Source organism: Scyliorhinus torazame, chromosome 4 (assembly GCF_047496885.1).
Source record: "Scyliorhinus torazame isolate Kashiwa2021f chromosome 4, sScyTor2.1, whole genome shotgun sequence".
NCBI lineage: Eukaryota > Metazoa > Chordata > Chondrichthyes > Carcharhiniformes > Scyliorhinidae > Scyliorhinus > Scyliorhinus torazame.
In genome coordinates this window covers 310,568,337-310,587,777 of record NC_092710.1, presented here as the reverse complement: position 1 = coordinate 310,587,777, position 19,441 = coordinate 310,568,337, and the positions used below count along the sequence as shown (strand labels likewise).

General features: G+C 45.9%; 1 protein-coding gene across 1 annotated transcript in view; it reads right to left on the bottom strand.

Moving 5' to 3' along the window:
• The window catches only part of mrps5 (mitochondrial ribosomal protein S5), a 201,901-nt gene that overhangs the window by 139,123 nt on the left and 43,337 nt on the right, over positions 1-19,441 (bottom strand). Inside the window, exons 3-4 of the mRNA XM_072500060.1 lie at positions 15,787-15,912; positions 13,914-14,147 (exon numbers count right to left, since the gene is read on the bottom strand). Of these exons, the coding sequence (XP_072356161.1) occupies positions 13,914-14,147; positions 15,787-15,912 (360 nt within the window). The remainder of the gene's footprint in view (positions 1-13,913; positions 14,148-15,786; positions 15,913-19,441) is intronic.

Genomic DNA, 19,441 nt, shown 5'->3' with positions numbered 1-19,441 from the left:
GTCCTGATGAGTGCAAGATGAAAAGCTTTGACATGTCTCTTTTTCAGCAATGCTCAAGTTCTGTACTACCAAATTACTGAATAGATATTGGCCAGAACACCCGGGATAACTCCCCTGCTCTTCTTTGAAACTCTGCCAAGGGATCCTTGACACTCAGCAGAGAGGATGTTCGGAGGCTTGGCTTATCATCTCATTCAAAAAAAACAGTGACGCACCTCTGACAATGTAACACTCCCTCAGTTTCAGCACTGGAGTGTCAGCCTTTATTTTTGTGCGCAAATCCTGGATTAGGATTTGAACCCACAACCTTCTGACCCACAGGCAAAAATACCACAAACTGGAGTCATTAGTGGCACTTGTGGAGCTCAACACATCACATTCACCCGGATAACAATCCAGAAACATATATTAGTAACCATTTCCTAGCTCTGGTGAATGGTCATGGGTGAGAAACTGTTAATAAATTGAGTTTTTTTAAAAAAATACACAGATGGGGAGCACTTTGTACTGAAATGATCTCCCCTAGGTTTTCCTTCTTGTTTAATTATCATATAATTAAGCTCAGTTTGTACAAGGCTAAATATTTGGGATTGACATGATGCATGAGATGCCTGAAGCAACATAATATTAAAATCTGAAAATCAAGGAGAAGGCTCATTCTAGGGCTTTTTTTAAAGCTATTAATCAATTTGGACTCCATGTTTCATAATTACTAGAAATCCAACATGAGATATACTGAGCCCCAAGTTCTTGTAATCATGATGCTCTAGCCATATACGCCAAATTTAATGAATTATTAAACTTGCTGGAACCGTCAGCAAAAAGAACTATTGCGGCTACTTTATGAATATCATACTGAGAAGTTGCCCAATTATACAGCTGAAATCGGTTCTGTTCTTACCAACCAGAATGCTGACTATGCAAGAAAACTAGAACAGTGATACATTTATATAGAACCATTTGGGCAGTGAACGTATCAAAACACCTTAAGGAGCACCTGTCAGACACAATTTGGCATCAAGTCAAAAAGGAGAAACTAGAATAGGTGAGCAAAAGCTTGGTGAAAGAAGTAGATATTAAGGAGAGGGAGATTTTGACATTACTGTTAAGATTGCTACACCAATAGGACAGCGAGCATAAATAAAAAAAACAAATTATGCATAAAATGCATTAAAAGCTGGGAACTACAGGAGGTCAGGGCGCCACTATGGAGAGAGGAGTTAATAGCATATAATCCCCTTACGGTTTAAAAAAATAATTAATTCACGGGATGTGAATGTTGCTGGCTCTGCCAGCATTAATTGTGCATCCTTTATTGCCCTTGAAAAGGCGGTGAGCAGCCTTCCTGGAACGTTATAGTCCATCTGGTGTAGGAACACCCACAGTGCTGTTGGGAAGAGAGCTCCAGGATTCTGACAGTGAAGGAACGGCGATATAATTCCAAGTCAGGATGGTGTTTAATTTGTAGGGGAACTTGCATGTGGAGGTGTTTCCAAGCATCTGCTGCTCCTGTCCTTCCAGGTAGTAGAGGTTGTGGGTTTGGAAGGTGCTGTCGAAGGAGCCTTGAGGAGTTGCTGCAGTGCATCTTGTAGATAGTGCACACAGTTGCTATTGTGCATTGGTGGTGGAGGGAGGGAATGCTCATTGTGATGAACAGGGTGCCAATCAGTGGGCTGCTTTGTCCTGGATGCTGTCGAGCTTCTTGAGTGCATTTAGGAGTTGCACTCATCCAGGAAAGTGGAGAGTATTTCATCACACTGTTGAATTGTGCCTTGCAGATAGCAGACATGATTATGGAGCCAGGAGGTGAGTTAAGTCCCATCAGAATTTCCAGGCTCTCACCTGCTCATATAGCCACAGTACTTGCATGCCTAGTTCAGTTCAGTTTCAGTTCAAATGGTAACCCCCAGGATGTTGATAGTGGGGGATTCAGCGAAATGCCATCGAATGTCAAAGGAAGAATGTTAGACTCACTCTTTTTGGAGATGGTCATTGCCTGGCTCTTGTGTGCACGAATGTTACATGTTACTTGTCAGCTCAAGTCTGAATATTGTCCAGGCTTTGCTGCATAAGGACAAGGGCTAAATGAAAATAACTGTAGTTTTTGGAAGTCAATCATCTAATTGTTAAAAAAAAAAAATGAATTTAGAATGCCCAATTATGTTTTTTCCAATTAAGGGACAATTTAGTGTGGCCAATCCACCTACCGAGCACATCTTTTAAAAAAATAATCTCTATTCATGTTACAAGTCGGCTTACATTAACACTGCAATGAAGTTACTGCGAAAATCCCCTAGCCTCCACACTCTGGCGCCTGTTCGAGTACAGAGAGGGAGAATTCAGAACGTCTGATTCACGCAACAGGCACGCCTTTCGGGACTTGTGGGAGGATCCCGGAACACCCGGAGGAAACCCACGCAGACACGGGGAGAGCATGCAGACTCTGCACAGACAGTGACCCGAGACGGAAATCGAACCCGGGTCCCTGGCGTTGTGAAGCAACAGCTTCTTTGGGTTACCCACGCAGACACGGGAAGAATGTGCAAACTCCACATGGACAGTGACAGACAGCAATCATCTTGGCTCTGGGACATCACTGCAGGAGTCAGTCTTGACTTCGGTGGTGGGCAAATTATTGGAAATATTTCTTTATATTCTACATTTTCACATTTTCCTTCAAAAATTTACACCCCACCCACAAACAGTAAATGGTAACAAATACAAAATCAATCCCCTTAACAATACCAATGATCCCATCCTCCCACCACCCCAAACAATGGCCCACCTGTCAATATATGCATCCAATAAACCAAACCCTCCCACGGTGGAAACAAAAAACAAAGGAGAAAAAGAAAAAGGAGTCCGGGACCGCCCATGGTCACCATTGACCTATAGAGTCCACTCACCCTCCCCCCCTACACTCAACGCCATCCAGCCTCTGAAAGAGTACCGTACATGATACCCAAGAGTTGTACCCCCCCCCCCCACAAGTCTCCAGCTCCTCCCGTCCACTGCCTCTTGTAAAACTCCTCCTCCCAACCTCGGTTCCTTCCCCCCAACTTTCCACCCCGGCTAGACCACGACCACTCGGACCCTGTTCTGCTAGGCCCCGATGGCCGCAGCCCCTCCCCTCACCTAACTCCCGTTCACTGGCCGGCTTAAACCGGCCAGCATGGAGGCCCCCGTCCAGGTCCCTTTCCCGGCCCTTGGAAAGCCTAGAGATCCCCTTTTAGCACACAAACCCCACATATCCATCGACACCTCAAAGAGCCCTCATTTCGAGTGAAAGCCCCATCACTTCCCTTGTCCAAATATATACAACATTGGCTCCTTTAGCCTCTACACCTGCGCGCAGTGAAACAAAAAAGAAGAAAATACAGTCATGAGGTTACATCGGCACATGGCCATTTCTCAATTTGTCAGTTCTGCCAGTCCTTCTGCCTTCGCAAATTCCTCCGCTGCTTCCGCCATTCCAAAATAAAAGTCCCAGAGCTTATAAGTCACCCTCAGCTTCGCTGGATATACAATGCCGCACTGCACCTTGCTAATGTACAGTGCCCTCTTCACCCGGTTGAAGGCAGCCCGCCGCCTCGCCAGCTCCACCATAAAGTCCTGGTATACATGTATACCAGCTCCAGCCCACTGCACCACCCGCTTCTGCTTGGCCCAGCTTAGGACCTTCTCCTTCACACTGTACCTACGGAAGCACAGAGTCACTGCCCTTGGCGGCTCACTCGCCTTTGGTACAGGCCTCCAGGGCCGATGAGCCCGATCCAGTTCATATCGGGAGGGATCCTCCCCCTCCCCCAATAGTTTTGCCAGCATCGCGGCAAAATACTCAGTCGGCTTCGGTCCTTCAACTCCTTCGGGCAGCCCCACAATCCTCAAATTCTGTCGCCTGGATTTGTTTTCCAGGTCTTCCATTTTTCCTCGCAGATCCTTGTTAATGTCCATCACCTTCCGCATCTCCTGCTCCATCGAAGCAAGTATTCCATCACCGTGCTGCAATAACGTCTCCTCCACTTCCTTCAGCGCCTCCCCTTGCTCTCGCACCTCGGCCACTGTGCTCGCCACCGCAGTCATCACCGGGTAAATCGCCTCCTCCACCAGCGCACTCAAAACCTCCCTCATCTCCTTCCTCACCGTCTCCATCCATTTCGCAAACTGCTTTTCCAATTCCGCAGCCATCACCTTAGTTATTCCTTCAGCCGTAAGTACTGCGGCCTCCCCTGGTGCTCCAGCCTCCATTTTCTTTACTGACCCCGCGGTGACCTTTCCACTCCCCAAAAGGCCTTTTTTTGCTGGTCTTCGACATTCTTCTCCTCGGTGTGGTCTCCCGACTTTTATTGCCTTCGCTGGCCCTAGGACCGGGCGTTAACCCCCGACAATGTCGTTCCCGAACGGGAGCCCTCCAACGCGCAGCTGCCTCCCGCCCGCCATCACCGGAAGTCCATTGGAAATATTTCTGAGAGATGTATAAATTGTCACGCAAAAGGCACAGATTGATCTGGGATAGTAGCATGGTTTACTAACTTTAAATCATTTTTTGAGGAAGTAACGAAGAGGATTGATGATGGTAATGCAATGGATGTTGTCGACTTGGATTTTCATTGGGCATTTGGCAAGGTCCCACATAGCAGACTGAACAAAGAACATAGAAAAGTACAGCACTGGAACAGGCCCTGCGGCCCTCCAAGCCCGTGCCGAACATGCTGCCCGTCTAAGCTAAATTCTTCTGCACTTCCGGGCCGTATCCCTCTATTCCCATCCTATTCATGTATTTGTCAAGATGCCCCTTAAACATCACTATCGTACCTGCTTCCACCACCTCTCCGGCAGCGAGTTCCAGGCACCCACTACCCTTGTGTTAAAAAAACTTGCCTCGTACATCTCCTCTCAACCTTGCCCCTCGCACCTTAAACCTATGCCCCCTAGTAATTGACCCCTCTACCCTGGGGAAAAAGCCTCTGACTATCCACTCTGTCTATGCCCCTCATAATTTTGTAGACCTCTATCAGGTTTCCCCTCAACCTCCTTCGTTCCAGTGAGAACAAACCGAGTTTATTCAATCGCTCCTCATAGCTAATGCCCTCCATACCAGGCAACATTCTGGTAAATCTCTTCTGCACCCTCTCTAAAGCCTCCACATCCTTCTGGTAGTGTGGCGACCAGAATTGAACATTATACTCCAAGTGTGGCCTAACTAAGGTTCTATACAGCTGCAACATGACTTGCCAATTTTTATACTCAATGCCCCGGCCAATGAAGGCAAGCATGCCGTACGCCTTCTTGACTACCTTCTCCACCTGTGGTGCCCCTTTCAGTGACCTGTGGACCTGTACACCTAGATATCTCGGACTGTCAATGCTCAAGGGTTCTACCATTCACTGTATATTCCCGACTTGCATACCTACCTTCCAAAATGCATTACCTCACATTTGAGATTAAACTCCATCTGCCATCTCTCCACCCAAGTCTCCAAACAACCTAAATCCTGCTGTATCCTCTGACAGTCCTCATCGCTGTCCGTAATTCCACCAACTTTTGTGTCGTCTGCAAATTTACTAATCAGACCAGTTACATTTTCCTCCAAATCATTTATATATACTACGAACAGCAAAGGTCCCAGCACTGATCCCTGCGGAACACCACTAGTCACAGCCCTCCAATCTGAAAAGCACCCTTCCATTGCTACTCTCTGCTTTCTATGACCTAGCCAGTTCTGTATCCATCTTGCCAGCTTATCCCTGATCCCATGTGACTTCACCTTTTGTACCAGTCTGCCATGAGGGACCTTGTCAAAGGCCTTACTGAAGTCCATATAGACAACATCCACTGCCCTACCTGCATCAATTATCTTTGTGACCTCCTCGAGAACTCTACCGAGTTAGTGAGACACAACCTCCCCTTCACAAAATCGTGCTGCCTCTCGCTAATCCGTCCATTTGCTTCCAAATGGGAGTAGATCCTGTCTCGAAGAATTCTCTCCAGTAATTTCTCTACCACTGACGTAAGGCTCACCGGCCTGTAGTTCCCTGGATTATCCTTGCTACCCTTCTTAAACAAATGAACAACATTGGCTATTCTCCAGTCCTCCGGGACATCACTTGAAGACAGTGAGAATCCAAAGATTTCTGTCAAGGCCTCAGCAATTTCCTCTCTAGCCTCCTTCAGTATTCTGGGGTAGATCCCATCAGGCCCTGGGGACTTATCTACCGTAATATTTTTCAAGATGCCCAACCTCATCTTTTTGGATCTCAATGTGACCCAGGCTATCTACACACCCTTCTCCAGACTCAACATCCACCAATTCCTTCTCTTTGGTGAATACTGATGCAAAGTATTCATTTAGTACCTCGCCCATTTCCTCTGGCTCCACACATAGATTCCCTCACCCTCACCTGTCCTTCAGTGGGCCAACCCTTTCCCTGGCTACCCTCTTGCTTTTTCTGTACGTGTAAAAAGCCTTGGGATTTTCCTTAACCCTATTTGCCAATTACTTTTCGTGACCCCTTTTAGCCCTCCTGACTCCTTGCTTAAGTTCCTTCCTACTTTCCTTATATTCTATACAGGCTTTGTCTGTTCCCAGCCTTCTAGTCCTGACAAATGCCTCCTTTTTCTTTTTGACGAGGCCTACAATATCTCTCGTTATCCAAGGTTCCCGAAATTTGCCGTATTTATCCTTCTTCCGCACAGGAACATGCCAGTCCTGAATTCCTTTCAACTGACATTTGAAAGGCTCCCACATGTCAGATATGGATTCACCCTCAAACATCCACCCCCAATCTAGGTTCTTCAGTTCCTGCCTAATTGGTCAAAAAGGTGATACCTCAACTGGGGACAGAGGTAGGATGGAGACTCTGGAGCGAAGCACTGAGCAGGGTGAAGTTCAACTCCTCCTGCGCAAGTGTAAGCCTAAAGCAGCTCAAAGTGGTGCACAGAGCGCACCTGACCAAAACCCAAATGAGCAGGTTCTTCCCCGAGGTGGAGGATAAATGTGAACGGTGCCAGAGGGGCCTGGCCAACCACACCCACATGCTTTGGGCTTGCCCCAAGCTTGCTGGGTTCTGGGCAGCCTTCTCCAAGGCAATGTCCAAAGTTGTGGGGGTGAGGGTGAAGCCATGCCCAATAGTGGCAATCTTCAGGGTATCGGAGCAGCCAGAGTTACACATGGGGAAGGGGGCCAACGCCCTTGCTTTCACTTCCCTAATCGCACGCCGGAGAATCCTGCTCGGCTGGCGATCAGCAGCACCACCTACAGCTGCAGACTGGCTCGCTGACCTCTCGGAATTTCTCCACCTGGAGAAGATTAAGTACGGCACCCGAGGGTCAGAGGAAGGCTTCCTGGATACTTGGGGGCAGTTTGTTGGTCTGTTCCAAACCTGTTCAAGGCCAGGAACATGGAGTAACCTAATAAGAATTTTTTTTTTTTTTTTAATAACACCAAGATAGATGAGGCACCAAAAGACTGCGCAAACCTAGGGGGGGGGGGGGGGGGGGGGGGGGGGTGAACCACGAGAGGAGGGGGGGGGGGGTACCCCCCTTTCCCCCCCCCGCATTGTCTGGAAAATAAAATAAAAGCACCGCCAAAGCCGGGGGTGGGAGGGGGGGGAAGGAACCATTGACCGTTCCAGAGGGCAACAAATTGCACGTAGGGCCAGTTAAACGAAGGACAAACTAAACCTCTCTGCATAGTAAAGGAAATTAGTGCGGGCGCGAAAAATGTGATATACACAACGGTTTATAAATATGGGAAATGCCAATAAAAATATATATATATTTTTTTATTTTTTTTTTAAAAGGTGATGCCTCATGGACTACAGGGGAAAGTGGCAGGCTGGGACCAAAATGGCTCAGGTGACAGAGAACGAAGGACAATGGGTGATGGATGCTTTTGCGAATGGAAAACAGTTTCTAGTGGTGTTCCACAGGGCTCAAGTGTTGGGGACCTTGCTGTTGTTGTATATATTGTCATGTGAGAGTACCCTTTAAGAAATGAGTGTTTAAGAAATGTACCTTTAAGAAATGGAGCCGCCCATTGTACTGGAGTGATGTCAGAGTGTGGGTAGAGCTGAGCTCCACTCAGCTTTTTAGTTTCAGTTTGAGAAAAGCTTGGGTGTGTCTGAGCTGCACTGCTGTTGATCTCTGCCATCCAAAGACAATCTATGGATCATTTGGGTGAACTCAGAATTGTAAAAAAGGTCTCAGTATTGAATATAAATCTAATGTGCTCCTGTTTGAAGGTTTGTTAAGTCTTTTGGATGGTAAAAGGACAACATACAGGTTATTTAGTGTTGTATTCTTTGGGAGGTGTATTTGATTTACTGGTTGCTAAGATGTTTACTGTTTGTTTTAGAAAGGTTAACTTGAGTTCATAGAATAAACATTGTTTTGTTTTAAGAAATACTGGGTCCATTTTCTGCTGTACCACACCTGTAGAGCAAGCCGTGTGCTCCCCATACCACAATCTATTAAAAGTTGTGGGTCAGGTGAACTCCATGATACACTTCGGGGTTCTCTAAACCCTGGCCCATAACAATATATATATATATATATATATTTAAATGTGCAAACAACTTGGGAAATTTGAAGATGCCACAAAAATTGGCCATGTGGTTGATAATGAAGAGGATAGAATGAAATGAAAATCGCTTATTGCCACAAGTAGGCTTCAAATGAAAAACCCCTAGTCGCCACATTCCGGTGCCTGTTCAGGGAGGCTGGTACGGGAATTGAACCGTGCTGCTGGCCTGCCTTGGTCTGCTTTCAAAGCCAGCAATGGTTTGGTCGAGTGGGCGGAGAAGCGACAAATGGAATTCAATCCAGTAAAGTGTGAAGTAATACATGTCCCTTTTCATGGGGCACTGGCATCAGTTTTGGGACAGGGGGGACCTATACCGTTTGGATGGTCTCCACCTGAACCGAGCTGGGACCAGTGTTCTGGCGAAGAGTAAATAGGGTGGTCAATCGGACTTTAAACTAGAGATTGGGGGGGGGAAGGGAAAGTCAGGGAACCAAGAGGTGAAGTAATCAGTGGGAAGTGTAGCTGCTTAGGAATACAAAAAAGCACAAAAAGACAGAACTCAGGAGAGGTTACGATAGTCCCCATCTCACAAAATATGACACAGTGTATGGAAAGGCTCAGTAAACCAAGGTCCACCACACTAAGAAAACAAAAAGGGACGGTCAATAGAGAATTAAAGGTGCTATATTTAAATGCGCGCAGTGTACGGAAAAAGGTAGATGAGCTTGTGGCCCAGATTGTGACCAGCAGGTATGATGTGGTAGGCATCACAGAGACGTGGTTACAGGGGGTTCAGGACTGGCATTTAAACATCCAGGGATTCACAACCTATCGAAAAGACAGAGGTGGGCAGAGGGGGTGGGGTTGCCTTGTTAATTAGGAATGAAATTAAATCAATAGCACTAAACGACATAGGGTCAGGTGATATGGAGTCTGTGTGGGTAGAGTGGAGGAACCACAAAGGCAAAAAAACCATAATGGGAGTTATGTACAGGCCTCCTAACAGTGGTCAGGACCAGGGGCACAAAATGCACCACGAAATAGAAAGGGCATGTCAGAAAGGCAAGGTCATAGTGATCATGGGGGACTTCAATATGCAGGTGGACTGGGTAAATAAATGTTGCCAGTGGACCCAAAGAAAGGGAATTCATTGAATGTTTACAGGAGGGCTTTTTGGAACAGCTTGTGATGGAGCCCACGAGGGAACAGGCCATTCTGGACTTAGTGTTATGTAATGAGCCAGACTTGATAAAAGATCTTAAAGTAAGGGAACACTTAGGAGGCAGTGATCATAATATGGTAGAATTCAGTCTGCAATTTGAAAGAAAGAAGGTAGAATCAGATGTAAAGGTGTTACAGTTAAATAAAGGTAACTAAAGGGGCATGAGGGAGGAACTGACGAAAATCGACTGGGAGCAGAGCCTAGTGGGAAAGACAGTAGAACAGCAATGGCAGGAGTTTCTGAGAGTAATTGAGGTCACAGTTCAGAGGTTCACCCCAAAGGAAAGAAAGGTTATCAGAGGGGGGATTAGGCAGCCATGGTTGACAAAGGAAGTCTGGGAATGCATCAAAGCAAAAGAGAAAGCCTATAATGTGGCAAAGAGTAGTGGGAAGTCAGAAGATTGAAAAGGCTACAAAAACAAACAGAGGATAACAAAGAGAGAAGTAAGGAAAGAGAGGATCAAATATGAAGGTAGGCTAGCCAGTGACATTAGGAATGATAGTAAAAGTTTATTTAAATACATTAAAAACAAACAGGAGGCAAAAGTAGACATTGGGCCGCTCCAAAATGGCGCTGGTAATCTAGTGATGGGAGACAAGGAAATAGCTGAGGAACTAAATAAGTACTTTGCGTCAGTCTTCACGGTAGAAGACATGAGTAATATCCCAACAATTCAGGAGAGTCAGGGGGCAGAGTTGAATATGGTAGCATTCATAAAGGAGAAAGTGCTAGAGAAACTAAGAGGTCTAAAAATTGATAAATCTCCGGGCCCAGGTGGGCTACATCCTAGAGTTCTAAAGGAGATAGCTGAAGAAATAGTGGAGGCGTTAGTTATGATCTATCAAAAGTCACTGGAGTCAAGGAAAGTCCCAGAGGATTGGAAAATCGTTGTTGTAACCCCCCCTGTTCAAGAAGGGAAGAAAAAAGATGGAAAATTATAGGCCAATTAGCCTAACCTCGGTCGTTGGCAAGATTCTAGAATCCATCGTTAAGGATGAGATTTCTAAATTCTTGGAAGTGCAGGGTTGGATTAGGACAAGTCAGCATGGATTTAGTAAGGGGAGGTCGTGCCTGACAAACCTGTTAGAGTTCTTTGACGAGATAACAAATAGGTTAGACCAAGGAGAGCCAATGGATGTTATCTATCTTGACTTCCAAAAGACCTTTGATAAGGTGCCTCATGGGAGACTGCGGAGTGAAATAAGGGCCCATGGTATTCGAGGCAAGGTACTAACATGGATTGACGATTGGCTGTCAGGCAGAAGGTAGAGAGTTGGGATAAAAGGTAGGGGCTGGTTTAGCACACTGGGCTAAATCGCTGGCTTTTAAAGCAGACCAACAGCACGGTTCAATTCCCGTACCAGCCTCCCCGAACAGGCGCCGGAATGTGGTGACTAGGGGCTTTTCACAGTAACTTCATTGAAGCCTACTCGTGACAATAAGCGATTTTCATTCATTTCAAGGTTCTTTTTCGGAATGGCAACCGGTGACGAGTGGTGTCCCGCAGGGTTCAGTGTTGGGGCCACAGCTGTTCTCTTTATATACTAACGATCTAGATGACGGGACTGGGGGCATTCTGGCTAAGTTTGCCGATGATACAAAGATAGGTGGAGTGGCAGGTAGTATTGAGGAGGTGGGGAGGCTGCAGAAAGATTTAGACAGTTTAGGAGAGTGGTCCAAGAAATGGCTGATGAAATTCAACGTGGGCAAGTGCGAGGTCTTGCACTTTGGAAAAAAGAATAGAGGCATGGACTATTTTCTAAACGGTGACAAAATTCATAATGCTGAAGTGCAAAGGGACTTGGGAGTCCTAGTCCAGGATTCTCTGAAGGTAAACTTGCAGGTTGAGTCCGTAATTAAGAAAGCAAATGCAATGTTGTCATTCATCTCAAGAGGCTTGGAATATAAAAACAGGGATGTACTTCTGAAGCTTTATAAAGCACTAGTTAGGCTCCATTTAGAATACTGTGAGCAATTTTGGGCCCCACACCTCAGGAAGGACATACTGGCACTGGAGCTGGTCCAGCGGAGATTCACACGGATGATCCCAGGAATGGTAGGCCCAGCATACGATGAACGTCTGAGGATCCTGGGATTATATTCATTGGAGTTTAGGAGGTTGAGGGGAGATCTAATAGAAACTTACAAGATAATGAATGGCTTAGATAGGGTGGACGTAGGGAAGTTGTTTCCATTAGCAGGGGAGACTAGGACCCGGGGGCACAGCCTTAGAATAAAAGGGAGTCACTTTAGAACAGAGATGAGGAGAAATTTCTTCAGCCAGAGAGTGGTGGGTCTGTGTAATTCATTGCCACAGAGGGCGGTGGAGGCCGGGACGTTGAGAATCTTTAAGACAGAAGTTGATAAATTCTTGATTTCTCGAGGAATTAAGGGCTATGGAAAGAGAGCGGGTAAATGGAGTTGAAATCAGCCATGATTGAATGGTGGGGTGAAAATGTTCTTTTTTTTAAAATAGCAAAAGAATAAAGTTCAGGATTTCTTTTTATAGATCATCATAGGGATCCCAACAATAGTCACAATTCATTACTGACTGAACATAAAATTTTAGTATGCAGTTTCTAGTTTCAAGGCTCTAGCTGATATTTCTTAGAATGTTGCTGAATTTTAGAAAAACATTTTTGGCTTGTCCAATCCTTTCTAGAATTACAGTACTGCTTTTAACATAGGAGGTTAATGTGCTTCCCAGGTAGATGAATTGAGTGATGTTTTCTAACTTGCTTCCATATACAGTGATTGCATACTGAAATATCCTTTTACTTCATTATCATTACATACACTCAACTGCAAGTAAAAGTAAGCTTTTACTACCACTTCCTTTATAAATGTATTGATTAAGCTTTGCAAATCTTCTTCACTTGTTGCTATAAAGCACAATGTCATTGGCAAAGAGAGTGTTGGTGACGACTCTCTCGTCTACCTTTATATCACCCATTCCTTCAATTCGTCCAAGAATACATTCACTGTATAGGGGCCAACTGTCCTATTTTCCCGGATTTTGAGAAGACTGATTGCTTAGTTGATCTTTTGATGTATCTTGCCTTCTATTGTACCAAGTTTCTTTGATTTAATTAGATCTTTGGGGATAATACCAGGATTGTAGTTCTCGTTGGTGTTGGCAACTACAGTGAGGTTTTTCACTTTCTAGCTGCCCTGTTGCTCCAATAATCTTTTCTGCTATTTCATCTGGTCCCAGTGCTTTCCCACTCACCTGGTAGTATAAAAGAGGCAAATGTTGACCATGTCCAGGGCCTACATTTCCTATGCGCTCAGAGCTCCCATTGGCTGTACGAGATGCACGGCCACAGAAAGTAGTTGAGGCCAAAATGTGTGTAATTTCAAGAAGGAATTAGATTTAGCTATTGGGGCGATAGGGATCAGGGTATTGAACTTGATGATCGGCCATGATCATAATGAATGGCGGAGCAGGCTGGAAGAGCTGAAAGGCCTCCTCCTGCTTCTATTTTCTAAGTATGTTTCTATGTATGCATCCCTCTACATGACCTAATAAGAAACCTCAGCACACTCCAAGCATAATAATGGAACACTCTAATACTCCGGGTGTCAGATTTAGTAATAATCTCCTGATACCCTCAAAATATAATGAGACCAAAGGTTGAAGCCCTCATTAACAAAGAGTGGCCAGTGTAAACTACAGGGAAGTGGCTGAAGGTTCTAGAAAGCCTTGCTCTAATGCTTCACTGCAGATATCAGCACAAACATTTCATTAAATCAGATTTCAGATTGCATGCGTCTTCAAATTCCAAAATCAAGCCAAATCAACTTCGCAGCAATAGAAACCAATTCTCAATGGCATTTTACTGGAATTGGCTTGGCAGCTGTAGATTATTGTACCTGGAACCAAATCACCAGAAATAAAACCCAGTCCCACCAATAAGAACCACGGCCAGGGTTTTACGGTGGATGCAGGTCATTTAAAATACCATTTACTTCAGTGGGACTCCAAAATTCTGGCCCAAGTTTTGGTAGTTGCTGAACAGATGGCCAGATAGGGTAATTTATTAAACTGAAGCGCTCCAGCTCTGGGCTGGAAGCAGCAGTTGGTCAGAGGTGCAGATCATCTTTCTTTATTTATGCAGTATTTAGCCCTGCTACTATTTGTTTTCCAAGTACACATCTTTCTCTTACCTCCATTGGGACCAGGATCAGGGGGGCCAAGGCTGATGCCACCCCAGGAGTTACCAGTCCAGCCTCTTTCTCTTTTAATTTTCATTTTCCTTCGCCTGTCCCACTCCTCTCGTTGTCGAAGGGCTTCAGCCTGCAACACTTCCTGCTGAGTTTGGTCACGTTTCCCGATGGACTGAATGGTCCCACTTTTCACAACAGGAGCATTTAAACCGGGCCACAGGAAACCAGCACGTCCTGAAAAAAAAAAAAAAACCCCATCACTGCATTCAGCCAAGGTTAATAACATCTATAGGTCAACATGAACAGCACGAACAGAGGAACTTCTAAGACGTGTACTCTCACACTATATTCCTTCTGGAAATTACATTCTTTCGATGGAGCACAAATCATGCAAATTGCAAAACTGTCAATACTACACAATTCCACTTCCTCTCACTTCACAATCACAAATGGCCAACTAACTAGTCTTCCATTTCCTCGGTTTTATCTTCTATACCTCGCTCCTTATGTGTTGAATCGAATAGATTGCTTTTTGAAATAATGTAGAGGCATTGTTTTATTTAATACGGGCCATTGTGAAACGTTCTACAACCACCAGATGTTAAAAGCACAAAAAATTGTCAATGTTCCTCTAAATTTACCTGTGCAACCATTGTTCATCGGCAATTAAGAGGTTGACTTTGACAAGTTATTTTAAGAAACATTGAAGGCAAAGGCTCAACGTCACCCAGGGGCAGACTTACACTTTAAGGGGCCCCACGGTGTACCCTCTTTGCCAGGCCCCTGCTGCTTATCTAGCCTGGCTTCTGCTCTTGCTCTCGCCAATCCAATTGCTGCCCAGCCCGGACTCTGGTCGAGTCGCCACGCTGCTCCCTGAAAACCATGATGCTGTTGTCTACCTGACTATCATACTGCTCACCTCTCTGCTCTTGCTCAGGTGGCTAGGCCTCAAGCCTAGACGACCATGTGTGCTCCTGGCTGACTGTCTGGCTGCTGCTGGTGGCTATCTGGCCTGTGCTCTCTCACCCTTGCCAGTCTCGTTGCCACCCAGCCCTGGCCTCTGGCTTTGCTCGAGTAGCAACCGCTGGCCGCTACGCCCTGAAAATCACAACATCAGAACTTTCCTGGCCTTTACACCTCTGACTGCTCACTCCGATTCCCCTTTTACTGATCACGCTCAGTCAGGTGGCTGTTCCTCGAGCCTCGATGACTGCGGGTGTGCTCCTGGCTGGCTGCTGGTTTTATCTGACCTGGCCTCTATTCTTTATTTGTTTGTTTGGTTGGTTGCCCACCCTCCTCAGCCCTAGCTTGGGAGATAGAGAGTCGCCCCGCTGCTCCCCTCGACATCTATTAGTCAGCACCACCTCCTCACCTCACTGAAGGCTTTGCAGTTGCACACCCCTTAGCGGTCTCACGTTTGCCTCAGGCAGCCCGCCGCTACGAATGTCAGAAAACTGGTTGTTCACTCAATGAAAGTTCAGAAACTTCACTCCAATTCAGGAGATCTGTCAGAACCACTCGAAGTCTCCACCACCTCTCAATATCTGGCAAACTAAAGGGGAGTCCACCAAACAGAGCCCGATGCTGTACTGTGTTGCCTGCTAATGAGCTCAGCAAATTCAGAGCTACCAGGATCTGATTGGTGCTCCCACACCATAGTCCCCTCTCAGTATGGAGGCCCACTCCATTGGCTGGGGTGCCAATATTTCATTGCAAGTCCGCCTCGGATACCACCTGCTTAAATTGTATACTGGTACGCCAATGCTCTGTGCCAACAGAGCCCGAATGTGGATTTGCATCCATGATTATCAACAAGGGTTGCAGAGGCTTGCCAATGCACTTGCAGTCGAGTTGAAGTGGTGCAGTTACTTACCTTCACCGATCATCTGTCCTCGGTTCAAATCTTTCTTTATCTTCCTTTTAGTTCGTTTACCTCTGCCCTTTCGTGCTCCAGCACCAAATTCCGCCATTACACCCCGCCATAATTCATCTGCTGTCACTGTGGAGAATAAAGCATTTTCACTGGTGATCAAAGCCACAATTGTCAGCATACTTGGTTACAAGCTTCTAAGTAAAATTCTGCCATCAGATCTTTGTTGAAGTCCTAGGCCGGGATTCTCCGAAATCCCGGCCAAGTGTTCACACCAGAGTCAAAACCGGCGCGAGCGACGCTGGCGTCAATGGGCTTCCAGGCCCAGGCATTTATCTCTTCCTAGGGGGCTAACAGCGGCGGAGTGCATTGTGCTGCTCTGGTGCCGAAAGCTGACTCGCTACGGCCGGCGCGAGTACGGCACCATCCGTCAAAAAGTGGAAGAATATCAATATATTTTTTATTGTCACAAGTAGGCTTACATTAACACTACAATGAAGTTACTGTGAAAATCCCCGAGTCGCCACACTCCAGAACCTGTTCGGGTACACCGAGGGAGAATTCAGAATGTCCAATTCACCCAACTGCACGTCTTTTGCGACTTGTGGGAGGAAACCGGAGCATCCGGAGGAAACCCTCGCAGACACAGGGAGAACGTGCAGACTCCGCACAGACAGTGATCCAAGCCGGGAATCGAACCTGGGACCCTGCTGCTGTGAAGCAACAGTGCTAACCACTGTGTGACTGTGTTGCCCTGGCTCATTGGACAAGTTATGTTCACCATGAAATGATGATCTCTTCTGCTCCCAGTACCAAGGTCCAACGGAGCACGGTAACACTATTAATTTAGAATGGTTGGAAGTCAGACTCCCATTCCCAATAGTACTCCTCTGCACCTCCTATTAGGAACTGCAGTACTGCGGGTTCTCGAGACAGAACCCAACAAGGAAGGGGGGGTAGGGGGGGGAAGAATTTAACCTGGGTGGGCACACTGATTAAAGGTTTCATTTTGCGAAAGCAGGGTAAGCACATCTGTTACCTGCCCTAGGCCCGCAACAAGAACTAGAAACTCCTTGGCCTATTTTTAAGGATTGCTGGTTAGCCTGTTTAGCACCAGAACAGCGAGGTGGAGAATCTACACAAGGAATAGGAGTACGTCAGATGGCCCTGTCTGCACAGCAGCAATTCTTCAATGGCACCATCTGACTTGGAAATATAATCGCCGTTCCTTCACTGTCGCTGGACCAAAATCTCAGAACTCCCTCCCTAACAGCATGGTGGGTGTACCCACAGCAGGTGAACTGCAGCGATTCGAGAAGGCAGCTCACCACCACCTCCTCAAGGACAATTAGGGATGGGCAATAAATGCTGGCCCAGCTAGAGACACTCAGATGCCTTGAAAAATAAATTTAAAAAGATAAATTGAAAAGAGATGGAGGATCAGGCAGGATAGAGAATAAGAAGCCGGAGTTGCAAATGCAAATCAAATGCCTCCCAGGACAGCAATATAGTTTTTCCACAAAGCAAATTAACATTTTTCAGGTCTGAATCAAATTCCTCCATATACCATTCCTTTAATCTGTCCCGAAAACTCGTATCTTAATAGAAATATAGCCGATATATATTTTAGCACAGGTCAATGAATATATCAATTTTGTTTTTTTGCAGGCTATGGCTTCACGTTTCATAATCCAGGGAAGTAGAAGTAAAAAACTAACTCAACTTTATACTGAAACTACAAACGTGTCAGAATAGTCTGAGATTGTCAACAAGTACTTTAAAAAACTTCAACTTGTTTCCATTGGGGGAAACACAACTCAGAAAACACACAGCAAATCGGAGTCAAACCGAATGGTAGAGTCTTGCAGAGATTTCTCCTTCCCTATTAAAGGCCCAATGCATTTAATTTCCGATTCAGACAGCAAATAAAATGATCACCCCTCACCCCGGTGAAGGACATTGTACTGCACAAAAGCCAACCCCCAATTTAAGATTTGCACGAACAGGAGCATTTCAGGACAGAAAGAATCTGCTGAAATGCTGCTTTAACTAGTACGCTTGGAAGAGCTCTAACCATTCCAACATCAGCAGGAAGGTCTCCATTGTGAACTCATCATGAAGGTGGTCAGGGCTGATGTATTAGGCAGGTTGGTTCGATGTGGACTGCACTTGATGCAGGGAAGTTAGAAACAGACATCGAACACAGGAGAAGATCCAACACTGTTTTATTCAACTAGATGAACTGCTGTACATATTCAGCTGTGGGTCGACACTATAAGACCATAAGACATAGGAGTGGAAGTAAGGCCATTCGGCCCATCGACTCCACTCCACCATTCAATCATGGCTGATTTCAACTCCATTTACCCGCTCTCTCTCCATAGCCCTTAATTCCTCGAGAAATCAAGAATTTATCAACTTCTGTCTGAAAGACACTCAACGTCCCGGCCTCCACCGCCCTCTGTGGCAATGAATTCCACAGACCCACCACTCTCTGGCTCAAGAAATTTCTCCTCATCTCTGTTCTAAAGTGACTCCCTTTTATTCTAAGGCTGTGCCCCCGGGTCCTAGTCTCCCCTTCTAATGGAAACAACGTCCCTACATCCACCCTATCTAAGCCATTCATTATCTTGTAAGTTTCTATTAGATCTCCCCTCAACCTCCTAAACTCCAATGAATATAATCCCAGGATCCTCAGACGTTCATCGTATGTTAGGCCTACCATTCCTGGGATTATCCGTGTGAATCTCCGCTGGACCCGCTCCAGTGCCAGTATGTCCTTCCTGAGGCGTGGGGCCCAAAATTGCTCACAGTATTCTAAATGGGGCCTATCTAATGCTTTATAAAGCTTCAGAAGTACATCCCTGTTTTTATATTCCAAGCCTCTTGAGATGAATGACAACATTGCATTTGCTTTCTTAATTACGGACTCAACCTGCAAGTTTACCTTTAGAGAATCCTGGACTAGGACTCCCAAGTCCCTTTGCACTTCAGCATTATGAATTTTGTCACCGTTTAGAAAATAGTCATGCCTCTATTCTTTTTTCCAAAGTGCAAGACCTCGCACTTGCCCACGTTGAATTTCATCAGCCATTCTTGGACCACTCTCCTAAACTGTCTAAATCTTTCTGCAGCCTCCCCACCTCCTCCATACTACCTGCCCCTCCACCTATCTTTGTATCATCGGCAACCTTAGCCAGAATGCCCCCAGTCCCGTCATCTAGATCGTTATTATGTAAAGAGAACAGCTGTGGCCCCAACACTGAACCCTGCGGGACACCACTCGTCACCGGTTGCCATTCCGAAAAATAATCCTTTATCCCAACTCTCTGCCTTCTGCCTGACAGCCAATCGTCAATCCATGTTAATACCTTGCCTCGAATACCATGGCCCTTATTTTACTCAGCAGTCTCCCGTGAGGCACCTGATCAAAGGCCTTTTGGAAGTCAAGATAGATAACATCCATTGGCTCTCCTTGGTCTAACCTATTTGTTATCTCTTCAAAGAACTCTAACAGGTTTGTCAGGCACGACCTCCCCTTACTAGATCCATGCTGACTTGTCCTAATCCGACCCTGCACTTCCAAGAATTTAGAAATCTCATCCTTGACAATGGATTCTAGAATCTTGCCAACAACCGAGGTTAGGCTAATGGGCCT